Here is a 13,356-nt window from a genome sequence, read left to right as displayed (position 1 = left end):
CTGCACCCAGCCAGTTTTTGTGGGTGATAGTGCGCGACGCCGAACAACGCAGGTGGGGGATCTCTTCGAAAGAGAGAATATTCGGCAAATGGACTTTTCAGCCTGTTCCTCAGACTTAAACCCCAAAGAGCACGATTGGGACGCATGGGAGATCATAACACAGCGTGCACTGTCGTCTGTGGTGGTCACGCACTCTATTAAGAACCGTGTTCCGCCTTTCGCTGCCGGCCGCTGGTGGCCGAGCGGTTCTAGGCGCTTCAGTCTGGAACCGCGCGACCGCTACTACCTTAGGTTAGTTAGGTTTAAGTAGTTCAAAGTTCTAGGGGACTGATGACCTCAGAAGTTCAGTCCCAAAATGCTCAGAGCCATTTTTGAACGGCCTTTTGCTGTGTCCAGGTGACAATAAAAATCGCTGTAGCTTCAGTGTAATTATTGTCCTTGAATGAAGCTGTAATTTCTGTTTGACTCGTTGCGTATTTCTTCCTGTTACCTTCTGTACCGCTCTGCAGCAGTTCTCTCTATGAACTCGTATGTTGCTACACTACTGGCCATTAAAACTGCTACACCGCGAAAATGACATGCTACAGACGCAAAAATTTAACCGACAGGAAGAAGATGCAGTGATATGCAAATGATTAGCTTTTCAGAGCATTCACGCAAGGTTGACGCCGGTGGCGATACCTACAATGTGCTGACATGAGGAAAGTTTACAGCCGATTTCTGATACACAAACAACAGTTGACCGGCGTTGCCTAGTGAAACATTGTTGCGATGCCTCGTGTAAGGAGCAGAAATGCGTACCATCACATTTCCGACTTTGATAAAGATCGGCCTATCGCGATTGCGGTTTATCGTATCGCGACATTGCTGCTCGCGTAGATCGAGATCCAATGACTGTTTGCAGAATATGGAATCAGTGGGTTCAGGAGGGTTTGCAAGACAACAACCATCTGCACGAACAGTTCGACGACGTTTGCAGCAGCGTGGACTATCAGCTCGGAGATCATGGCTGCGGTCACCCTTGACGCTGCATCACAGACAGGAGCGCCTGCGATGGTGTACTCAACGACGAACCTGGGTGCACGAATAGCAAAACATCGTTTTTTCGGATGAATCCAGGTTCTGTTTACAGCATCATGATGGTCGCATCCGTGTTTGATGACATCGCGGTGAACGCACATCGGAAACGTGTATTCGTCATCGCCATACTGGCGTATCACCCGGCGTGATGGTATGGGGTGCCATTGGTTATACGTCTCGCTCACCTCTTGTTCGCATTGACCGCACTTTGAACAGTGGACGTTACATTTCAGATGTGTTACGACCCGCGGCTCTACCCTTCATTCGATCCCTGCCAAACCCTACATTTTAGCAGGATAATGAACGACCGCATATTGCAGGTCCTGTACGGGCCTTTCTGGATACAGAAAATGTTCGACTGCTGCCCTGGCCAGCACATTCTCCAGATCTCTCACCCATTGAAAACGGCTGGTCAATGGTGGCCGAGCAACTGGCTCGTCACAATACTCCAGTCACTACTCTTGATGAACTGTGGTATCGTGTTGAAGCTGCATGGGGAGCTGTAACTGTACACGCCATCCAAGCTGAGCTGTGTTTGACTCAATGCCCAGGCGTATGAAGGCCGCTGTTACGGCCAGAGGTGGTTGTTCTGGGTACTGATATCTCAGGATGTATGCACCCAAATTGCGTGAAAATGTAATCACATGTCAGTTGTATTATAATATGTTTGTCCAATGAATTCCCGTTTATCATCTGCATTTCTTCTTGGTGTAGCAATTTTAATGGCCAGTAGTGTACTTGGCAGTGATAAATGACGCGAGATTTAGTTTCCTTCTCAAGTGTTGCCCACCAGTGTACTCCCGAGCCGAGTGTGACCTCGCTAGGGTGCTTCAGCGTCCACCGCTGCGGCGGCAGGCCGGGCGAGTGCAGCAGGTACGGCACACAGCAGAGGCGCAGCGCGCAGAGCCCCCGGGGGCCCCACCGCCGGCGCCGCCCCTCCTCCTCCTGCAGTGAGGGCCTCCTCTCGTTGCAGATGGCGGCTGCGAGGCCCCAGTGAGCGCCCAGCCACCAGCCAGCGGAGAGCGGTGATGCGCCATGCTGTCCTACATGCTGCCGGTGGAGGAGAAGCCGCCGCTGCCCAAGAACATGCAGCTGCAGCTGGAGCTGCGCGGCGTGCGCGCCAGCGCCACCGACAGTAGCGTCAGCACCACCAGCAGCTCCGCCGACACCAACACCAGCACCAGCACCAGCGCCACGGCCACGGCGGGCACGCCCACGCCCACCGCCGACCCCGCGCCGGCGCCGCCGCCCGCCAAGACGCACCGCAACAAGCTCGTCGTCAACGGCACCAAGCACCCCCCGCTCAAAAGGTCAGTCCGCTGCGCCGCGCACAGCCGTACTCGCTCAGCTCAGCTAAATGTCTGCCAACAAAACCTACATCCCTCCCACCTACATCCCCTTTCTTGAATAAAAATCTCTCGATGTACATGCCGTGTCAATTCAGGGTAAAACTCCAAGCTTTCGACCACTACCTCCATGGTCGTCGTCAGGGCTAAAACTAACTGTCGTAAACTAGCGAGGCTCCCACTTTTATATGCAAAGGACAGCTTCTGATTGGCTGGAATACGTCACGGTAACAGCGATATGGCGCGTGAAGTGGTGCCCTCTACTTCCATAGATGTAGTTTCTATCCTGCGTTGTTACAGCGCCATCCCTTCAATCAGGCATGTACACCGAGAGATTTTTATTCAATAAATACGTCGCGAAAGACTTCGTAGCCATACATCTCCATCACTCCACAGAAGAAGAAGGAACACGAATGTTGTCAAGACTGGTGCTCTCACTTTACCCGCGTATATGACGTCACACGCAATAATCGTTACGTCGCTATTTAAATCATGTCCGGTATCGGTAGGTTCGATACATCAATTACGCGTATGGAATTGTTTGCTGTTGTCATATCAAAAACAGTTATAATTCCTGTTGTGTAGCACATTTTACGTATATTTCGGTGAATGGCTTACGTCCACCATTTTGATGACGTCATGTGCCAAATCACATGCTTGGTATCGTCAAGTTCAGTATTTACCGAGGAGATGGTGCCACTTCGGCGAAGTCACACTGTATCGAACAAAGATGTAAGCTAGCGTCGCTATCTGTACCGTGAGCACCGCGTCAAACTGTAGCCCGTAGAGGTCTGCGGAAGGTAACTGGACAGATTTATCGACTGTCGACTCGAAGATCCTTCAGACCCATTACATTTCTGCCCAGTTGCTCCCAAGTTCCACCGAGTTCTTAGCCATCTTCCCACGTGGCTCCGTGTGTCCTTGTGATGTCAGAACTTGCTAAACTGTATATTTATTACCGGTATTGGTGAGATTTTTTTCGTTGTTTTTGATGAGACGTCGCACAGCACAGTTGTACGTTATCTCTACTGCACAACTCAAACTGCCTGAAAACTTCCTTAACAGTGGGAACCGGGTATTACGTATTTACTTTACGAGAGCATTGCGGAATCGTCCCGAGCTGTGATCCCTCTTCTGCAGCACATATATCAAGAGAATGGTCGGAGCTGGGTCTAAGGTACAGTCTCGCTCTAAAAAATTAGGATCAGGTGACCAAAGGGACCTTAGCGGCATCTTCGTGAACGTGGAATGCGTGCCATTCCATTCACGGCTTCACAGGAGCGTTTTCTCTCCAACACAGCAGCTATTAAAAGTGCAATTGCTCAAGAGCTTATCTGGAAACAAGCTGCCCACTGAAGCATATCTGTCAGCCTACATGCAACTCAGTAATCGGCACTCATCTCAGACATCAATGTCACATTGTACTTCGTGATTTTCACTGCACTTGTTCACAGTCGCAGCACTAGTCCACTTTCGAACAGTTTACGAACGTCAGCGGTTCGGAAAAATTATCACATTTTGTCCAAGGAAGGTATCGATCATACTTTTTTTCATATATGATACACGGCTGTTTGTAGCTTGTATACATTACAGCAGCTAGTGTAATGCATACAAAGAACCTCGTAGTTTCTCTTTGCATCTGATTCACCACGATTCACGTCATGACATAGACTGCTCATAAGGAGATACTCACAGCTATGAAATTCCAATTCGATGTTCGACTCGCGGAACGTTGCTTTTTGAGGCGTAATAACGCTTTGGTTTGTACACATTTCGCTGACGAACTTGTCTACTGATAAATAAAACGGAGGTAGCCCTGTAAAGTACAGTCTTCTTCCAGCGGCGATTCTGCAAACAGTACAGGGCAAGATTCTGCGAAACCAACGCCGCCCTCCTTCCAAAGATCCCCGAGCTCGTCCGTTTGACTTCCCTGAACACCTCTGTCGCGCTTTCTTCAGCTATACTGACTTACTATGACTCTAGTGAAGTGCCTCTCAGTTCAATCATTGTCTGCTGCCTTAACTGTTTGAAAATAACTGCTAGTGCAGCAGACTACAATTTGTAGCACTAGCCTTTGTTTTCCGTTTCCTTTGTAGTTCCAACCCAGTTTCCCAAAATGTTTCTATGAGACTTGAGCCTTTCATTCACCTTACCTATTACTGATTTGACACTTCACTTCCACTTCATATCGGTTCACAGTACAACCCCTAAGATCCAAACGATCTGACAGGCTGAAGACATTTACTAATAATCTTTTAATCAGGTGCTGTCAGGGCCTTCCGCTTTGTTCTCGCCATTATCTTGCATTTACCTGTATTTAAATACAGCTACTATTCTGTACAATAACTGAACCGTTCCAATAACACGATGCTGTAAGCTGTAAGTCATAGTATCCTTAGCGAATTAATCCATGCGTGCTGAAAACTCTAACAAGCCGGTTATGTTTATAGAGAACATCATTGGTACTATTTTCTCTACCGGAACACACTCAGCGTTACTTTCGCTTCTGTTGATCATCCGCTGTGGACTGTACCATGTTGTGGTCTTCAGTCCAAAGACTGGTTTAATGCAGGTCTCCACCCTAGTCTATCCTGTGCAAGACTCTTCACTACAGCCTCCATCCATTTGAACCTGCTTACTGTAGTCAATCCTTGGCCTGGCCCTAGAAATTTTAATCTCCACGCTCCTTCCATTACCAAACCGACAGTTCCTTAATGTCTAAGGACGTGTCCTATCAACCAATTCGTTCTTTCACTCGAGTTTTGCCATAAATTTCTTTTTTCCTGCAATCGATCAGTATCTCCTCATTAAGAATTTTGTGTATCCATAAGATGCTTTCCTACAAGGCTGAATTCCAGACGAATTCCTCCGTAAAAGAGTCGCTAACTCTTTTGTATTCGAAGTAAATAATTTCTCTTTTTTAGAACGCTTTTCTTCCTACTGCAACCTGTATTTTATATCCTCTCTGCTTCAACCAGCATTACCTATTTGCCGCCCAAATAGCGAATCTCTTCTCCTAGTTTTAGTGCCTCGTTTCCTTACGTAGTTCCTTCAGGATCGGCTGATTGAATTAAATTACAATCAGGCCCCTTGTTTTACTTTAATTGATGTTCATCTTCTAATCTCTTTTCAAGACGCTATCTGTTCACTTTAACTGTTCTTCTAAATCTTGTTCTGTCTCTGACAGAATTAGGAAGTCGTACGCAGGTCTCAAAGTTCTTATTCCTTCTCCACGAACATTAATCCTTTATCCTAATTTCTCCACGATTTCCTTTACTGCTTGCTCAATGTACAGAATGAATAACAAAAAAATGGCTCTGAGCACTATGCGACTTAACTTCTGAGGTCATCAGTCGCCTAGAACTTAGAACTAATTAAACCTAACTAACCTAAGGACATCACACACATCCATGCCCGAGGCAGGATTCGAACCTGCGACCGTAGCGGTCACGCAGTTCCAGACTGAAGCGCCTTTAACCGCACGGCCACACCGGCGGGCCAATGAATAACAAGCTGAGTAGACTACAATCCTGTCCCACTCCCTTCTCAACTGCGGCATCCTTTCATTTCCTTCGACTCTTATAACTGCAGTCTGTATTCTGTACAAGTTGTACACTGTTTGATCAAAAGTATCGGAACACCTGTTAGCCCAAATTAATAAGATGTGTGTCCACCCTTCGTTTTATAACCGCTTGAGCTCTGCTGGGAACAATATCAATAAGGCGTCTCAATTCCGGTGATGGAATGACAGCCCATTCCTCTTCAAGAGCCAAAATCAGAAACGATGTTGGACGATGTACCCACCAAACTATTCTTGCAGCTGCCCTTTCGGCAGATTATCCAAGTTCATTGCAGGCAATACGCACAATTTCATGATGGAGCCCGCGTACAGCACACAGTTTTTATATGTGACATCTAGAGAAATGCCTTGGTTAGATTCCCACACAAGCAAATGACGATGAGAGACTTGTTGGTACTGTGATAAGCACAACGAACAAGGCAATCTGAGGCACCTTCGGGCAGCTGCCCAAATCGGAGGTTCGAGTCCTCCTTCGGGCATGGGTGTGTGTGTTGTCCTCAGCGTAAGTTGGTTTAAGTTACATTAAGTAGTGTGTAAGCCTAGGGACCGATGACTTCAGCAGTTTGGTCCCATAGGAACTTAACGCCACTACCACAAGGCAATCCCCACGGGCTACCGCAAGCAGTATATTCCAGGTTGGAATGAAACTACCGAGAAACAGTACGATGAATTTCTAAAAAGTGATTACCGGCCGGAAATAGCGGATAACCTACTTCAAAAACTCGGTACAGCCAGACGTACTAGATGGTTAGAGACTGCTGACTCACTCATGTTTCAAACATCAAGTAGGGAAGCGTGGTCATTACTAAGGAAGTTTGGAGGAAACAAAATAAAAGTAAAGAACAGCACTCATATATCAGTTTTTAGGACTCCGTCGCATTTACTGCCTACATGCAGAGAATCAAAGGATAAAACTCATGCCAAATACATCAGACGAAAACTTACTTTGCTCAAAAATAACACTAAGGAATAATATGAGTTCTCAGAAACTTTATCTGTGTCTGAAATTTCTGCCGCTCCCAAAACTATAAAACCTGTAAAGGAACCGAGAAGTGATGGGATCCATCTTCTGCGTTGTGGGGACTGTGCAGAAAAGGTGGCTGGCGGATTTCTTTCCTGACATTGTGACCTGTGGTTAAAATGAAGCTATCAAAAATCATAGCAATACGAAAACCTGCCTAGTCATCAGAAAAATCGAAAAACTATTGTCCAATCGCTCTACTGAGAACTATTTATAAGTCCCTTTACAGAATTTTAGTCCAGAAATCTTTCAGAACCTCCCTGTTAGCAGGCTGATATCCGGTTAGGACGGAGCTGCTCTGCTCAAGTCTTCTCGTTAACAACATTTATTGAAGCAAGGTACCAAATGAAGCAGAGCATATGATCTGGCTAGGAGGCATCAGCTGCTTACAATTAATTCCGTGCAGGCGGACAACAAAACAGTTTTACATGTTCACTGGAAAGACATTTTTACTGCAGCTACAGGAAACGACATTAGCTGTCCAAAAGTACAGGGTTATTCAAAAAGAAGGAAAAGATTTCAAACATTTATCGCTCACAAACTACAAAAGATAGAAAGACAATTCCATCTTTCCTAGAGAGAGAAAATTTCAAATTTTTATGTATTCAATGTGAGCACCACGTGTTGCAGGACAAATATCAAAACGGCAGGCCACCGGCGATGAAGTTCATCTTCTCCTCCTTCTCTTCCAGTCCAATGTCCCAGACCTCACATCTTGTGATTTTTATCTGTGGGCTTACTTAAGAGACCGCGTTTTTATCCTCCCTATTCCTGACACTCTTGGAAGTATGTGACATAGCATTGTTGAAACTCTGAATTCGGCAACGAGAGACCAGCTGCTTCGTATCTGACAGGAAATGAGCCACCGTTTTGATTTTGACTTGAACACATGGTGCTCACATTAAATGTATGAAACTTTGAACTTTTCCCTTTCTAGGAACGTTGGAACTGTGTTTATATCTTTTGTAGTTTGGAAGCAATAAATGTTTGAGATCTGCTCCTTCTTTCTGAATACCCCTGTATTGGAAAATGGCCTTGGACAGGTATCCGTCTTTGCTCCTCTCTTGTTTCATTTGTATAAATCATATTTCCCCATACAGTTCAGAAAGTTTGAGTATGCGGATGACTGGACAACAGCTATCAAACACAAAACCCTCGAAACAACTGAAGAAATCCTAACTTTTCCTCTAGACATCTGAAGCCAATATTTCCGAAAAGGGCGATTGCAATCTGACTCAAATAAAACAGAAGTTGCATGTTTTCTTCTGTCCAGTAGATTAACACACAGAAGTCTTGGTTTCTTTTTTGAGGATGACAAACTTCGTCGAAACAGTGCATCCAAATCACCTTGGGATCACGTTAGACAGGACACTGTCTTTTAAGAAAGTCTTCACACGATCATCTGATAAGCTCAAAAGCAAAAGTAACATTCTTCACAGACTCTGTGGCGCTACTTGTGGATCGTCAGCAGACACCATTGAGGTATCAGCACTCAGACTGGCATATTCAACAGCAAGAACGTTCAGCGTCTGTCTAGTTTGATAGCCCATATGTGAGAAAGATAACCGTGCAACTTAACGAAGTCAAGCTCATTGTTATTGGGTGAATACGATCTACTCCCGTATACTGGCTGCCTATCATGTATCGTATTCCGTCTCCCGATACTATATGGAAAACTGCCTTACTGTCAGAACCCGTAAGATTGTTTATAACCCGAACTTGCAATACTGAACGACGTACATCCAATGTGGACTACCTTGAACCGCGTCCGAAGATGTGCAGACTCTCTTCAGAAGGGGGAAAATCTTTATCACCGTCTTGTGATTGTGGTGCCGAACGACAGGCAGCTGCTTGTGTTTGACCAGCAAGTCTCGCACTTGCTGACAAGGGTCCTATCGAACATTCCCTGTCAGTGGCGAGTGGTGTGATACCCCACATAAAAGACGTGATGAAAGAGAAACATCGACATCAACCACAATAGGGCATTGCATTGAAATAATTCAATGGCGATAGTGAAAATTTGTACTGGACCGTGACTGGAACCTGGAATTCCTGCTTTAGCGTGTGGTCGCCTTAATCGTTTTTGCTATCCGAGCACGCTTCACGTCCATCCCAAATTGCTGGCCGCAGAATCGTGAGTGTGTAGTGTATGTTCTTCCGGACATGCTCGAAAGAATAGACCGCACTTATAGTTGTAATATCTAAGCCTTGACGGCGCTCATGGTATCTTCAGTATGGATGCACCCTAGGTCCGACCTCTTGCGGGAATCATGTTAGATGCTGCGAGCAATGAGGAAAATGGACAGGGGCAGCTACGGAAGTAGTGTGCGACAATTTGGGAAGTTGGGTTGGACCTGAAGCATGCTCTGATAGCCGAAGCGCTTAAGGCTACTGGTCGCGTAAAGCGGGAAATTCGGGTTTGAGTCCCGGTTCGGCACAAATACTCAGTTGTCGCCACTGAATTATTTGATTACCCTAATGCGGCTGATGTTAGTATTTATTTTTCGTCATGTAAACACACGACGGCGGAAGCATGACTGATGGGGCAGTAGAGCATTACATAAAAGATCTCGATATTCGCCTATAGCTATTGTCACTTGTGTAATATTCTGCTGGAGAGCTGTGTTGAAATATTGATATGTAGCTCTATAGTGATCTCTCTACATGTATAGCTGTTCATGCTCTTAGTGTATGTCATACCATAAATGAGATAACGTCCGCAAGAACCTAGATAGGAAGTTCAGGTTTTGTTTTCGACAGCTCATGATATACGGCAATCGTTGAACCTGATTCATGATACATATTACACTGTCCAGTCACATTATAGTGATCACCTGTCAAAAATGTGAATAACCATCTCATGCAGCGCGAGATGTGTAGGAAGTGAGTCGGTGAGGTTCTGGAAGGTATCGACAGGGATGTGGAACCACACCGACTCCAGTGTCGTGGACAGCTGCGCTGGGTATCTCGTCGAGGATCCATGGCGCGAACAGCTTTATGGAGGTAATCGCACAGATTCTCGATTGGGTTTAAATCCGGGGAGTTTGGAGGCCTGCGGAGTACGGTAAACTCATCCTGGTGCTCTTCGAATCGCGCACATACACTGTGAGCTGTTTGCACGTTGCGTTGTCCTGCTGGTAGATGCCAGCGCGCCGAGGAAAAATAAACAGCATGTAGGAGTGGACATGGTCCGCAAGGATAAATGCATACTTGTGTTGATCCATTGTGTCTCCAAGAATGACGAGATCATCCAGGGAATGGCACGAAAACATTCCCCAGACCATAACGCTCTCTCCTGGTTTGCATGGTGTCTCCTTCCAGACGTTTCACGCCGGACACGCCAACGGCCATATGTTCGATGGAGTGTAACATGTGATCCATCTGAAAAGGCCACATCTCGCCACTTAGTAGACGTTCAGTTGCTGTACTGGCGTGCAAATTCCAGCCTTCATCGCCGATGAACAGCAGTCGACGTGGCTGCACGAACCAGGCGCCTTCTGTGGAGCCCCATACACAGCAACGTTCACTAAACGGCTGTTGGGGGGGCGCTATTGGTAACTCAAATGGTTCAGGTGGCTCTAAGCACTATGGGACTTAACATCTTAGGTCATCACTCCCCTAGAACTACTTAAACCTAAGGACATCACATACATCCAAGCCCGAGGCAGGATTCGAACCTGCGACCGTAGCAGCAGTGCGGTTCCGGACTGCAGCGCCTAGAACCGCTCGGCCACAACGGCCGGCGGAACCCAAGTACCGGTCGATAAAAGTCGGCACCTTCCGGAACCGTTCGTGTCGATTGTTTCAGATTTCTGATACCCTCAGCGTTGCCAAAGTAGTGACACTGTAATTGGCTGACGTAGTTTTGTCGTGTTGTGTATGTTCTAACAACCCTACCACAACAAAGGTCAAAATTTAATAATGATTGTGGTGTTGCTCACGCTGCTAAATACTGCATTTTCGGGCAGCAACAAAGTTATTATGTGGCAGGTGTCATTAGAGCACAGTTAATAAAGTCATTTCATGTAATAATGAATAAACTAGGCACTCATCTTTTCGTGTTTCCAACGCTGGTCTCGTTGTAAAATCATGGCTCAATCGTCGAAAATCTAGGTGGTGATGATTCCAAGCTCGGATGCAAAGAGGCCTAGGTTTTATTCTGCTATATTCAAAAGTTTTGTAGATGCGCTTCACAAACCATTCTTGAAGATTAAACCTTTCAAAGTTAGCACAATAGTTATGTAAAAAAATAATCAGCACTCCGAATTTAAGTTACACTTCCTTATAATTACTTTTATTGCAAAATTAGGTTACACATAAAACATCACTTCACAATACAAAACATACTTGAAAACATCTTCCTCACTGTTAAAGTTCACATTTTATAAACTGGCTACAATATGCGTCTTTCCAACATGACGTCCAAGACTTGACTTTTTTAAGGTCCGACTCTAACTAACTAATAATAGTCGCTTATGCGCCCAAAAATCAGAGTTACAAGTACGTCAAAGATCATAGTGACAAAAGAAAGAATACACTTAAGAATAATATCAACGCAACATAAACATATCGATGTATCACAAATGAAATCAAATCTGAATGTTGTCTCAGAAATATGTTAAGTAGTTAACAGAAACACAGTAGAATATTACTGGTATCGAGAGGTTCAGGTGAGGTGCCGTAATGGTTACGTAATTCAAGTACCATTACAATGTGTACATCTTTCTCAAACAGAAAAAGTGAAATCAATCTCTGTGGACACGTATATTCGCCTAAACCGCCAATTATGTTAACAGCAAGTCGTTGGAAACATTTGTCCTTTGTTTCGTCGTCAATGAGGGAGCCGCGTCTATATGCTGCAAGTTTGCAACGAAATTAGGCAGAATGCAAATTAAATGAGTTCTTTTCCCTGTGGAATAAATGAACACACAAATAAGAGCAAATAATATATTTCAGTTATTAATACGCCAACGACAAAAGATTTTTTAATGGTAGGGTACTCATGTTTGGCGCCTATACCTGCCTGTAAAGGGCATAAGAGACGTTTTGGTGTTCTCCAACGAAGGTTCTGCGCTAAAAACGGGCAGTCCTACAATTTAACTCATCTGTATTTTTACGCTTCTGGATTAGAAAAAAATGGTTCAAATGGCTCTGAGCACTATGGGTCTCAACTGCTGAGGCCATCAGTCCCCTAGAAGTTAGAACTACTTAAACCTAACAAACCTATGGACATCACACACATCCATGCCCGAGGCAGGATTCGAACCTGCGACCGTAGCAGCAGCGCTGTTCCAGGCTGAAGCGCCTAGAACAGCTCGGCCACAGCGGGCGGCCTGTTGGTAGCTCCTTGGTTCATCTGGGCCGTCACTATTCAACTTTGAACGTCTGTTCGCCCGTACACATCTCTCCAGCCGTCATTCACCACCGCCATCTATAGCCCTAGTACACTACAGTTGCTTCGTAGCCGGTTTTGGATAATGTCATTTTGGCATGCGCTGTATACGTTAACCACGACGGCACGCGACGGTTTACGAACTTTGCCGTTTCGAAAACATTTCCACTCTAGACCCGAAAGCCGATGATCGCGCCCTTGTGAACGTCAGATAACTCGCTGTGTTGTAGCATTGCGACAACGACTGCACTGTTTTCCGCGTCCCCCTAACACGCTTTATATACTTTCCACTGCTAGTGCTGCCCTCTGCCGCCTGTGAGTGGTTCGCACACGCTGACGACGAACATAGGCGGTGGTCACATTACTGTGGCTGGACTCTGTGTTTACGCATTCATTTATTGTCCGTCGATGAGAAGCACTAGTTTCTCGCCCTGAATGTTACTTCTAAATCCGAAATACATTGTGCAGCGATAGTCTACACCGATTTCTTCCCTCTTCCAGTATCTATCATACGGTGATATGAAGTCGTTTACAGTCACGTGAGAACTGTAATCATTTCGTGAAAAACAAAAGTTTTCTTCTCACTCTTCCTAATAGTCTGCGATTTCAAGGCCGTCTGGTAGCAAAAGAGCAGCATCTCTTCTGTCTACGGTAACTAGTGTCTTTGTTGTTTATGGTATCGTAAAAAGTAGCTCCCTTTGTAATTTCGCAAGCTACGGCCGTGTTTTAGCTTCAGGCAGCAGGATGCTGTTTGCTTTCATGTAGATCTGACATCCGGCTAGATACGGCCTTTTCCGCCTGGCAATCTCGAGTCATTTACTGGTGCGGAGCGAGCCCTCCTGCCTTGCCAACCCACAGGTGCACAGCTTGTGTAGTCCCGACAGCACCATACACATTGCTTCACGGTGCCAGTTAAGGCGGACATTAGTCTCTTTGG

The 13,356-nt window shown here is 45.7% G+C and overlaps 1 protein-coding gene across 1 annotated transcript in view; it reads left to right on the top strand.

Moving 5' to 3' along the window:
- Window positions 1–2,053: 2,053 nt before the first annotated feature.
- The window catches only part of LOC126481058 (mucin-19), an 865,341-nt gene continuing 854,038 nt past the window's right edge, over window positions 2,054–13,356 (top strand). The window contains exon 1 of the mRNA XM_050104545.1: window positions 2,054–2,390. Coding sequence (XP_049960502.1) covers window positions 2,116–2,390 — 275 coding nt within the window. The 5' untranslated portion in view covers window positions 2,054–2,115. The remainder of the gene's footprint in view (window positions 2,391–13,356) is intronic.

This window comes from Schistocerca serialis, chromosome 1 (assembly GCF_023864345.2).
Source record: "Schistocerca serialis cubense isolate TAMUIC-IGC-003099 chromosome 1, iqSchSeri2.2, whole genome shotgun sequence".
NCBI lineage: Eukaryota > Metazoa > Arthropoda > Insecta > Orthoptera > Acrididae > Schistocerca > Schistocerca serialis.
This window is presented reverse-complemented; position numbering and strand designations above follow the sequence as displayed.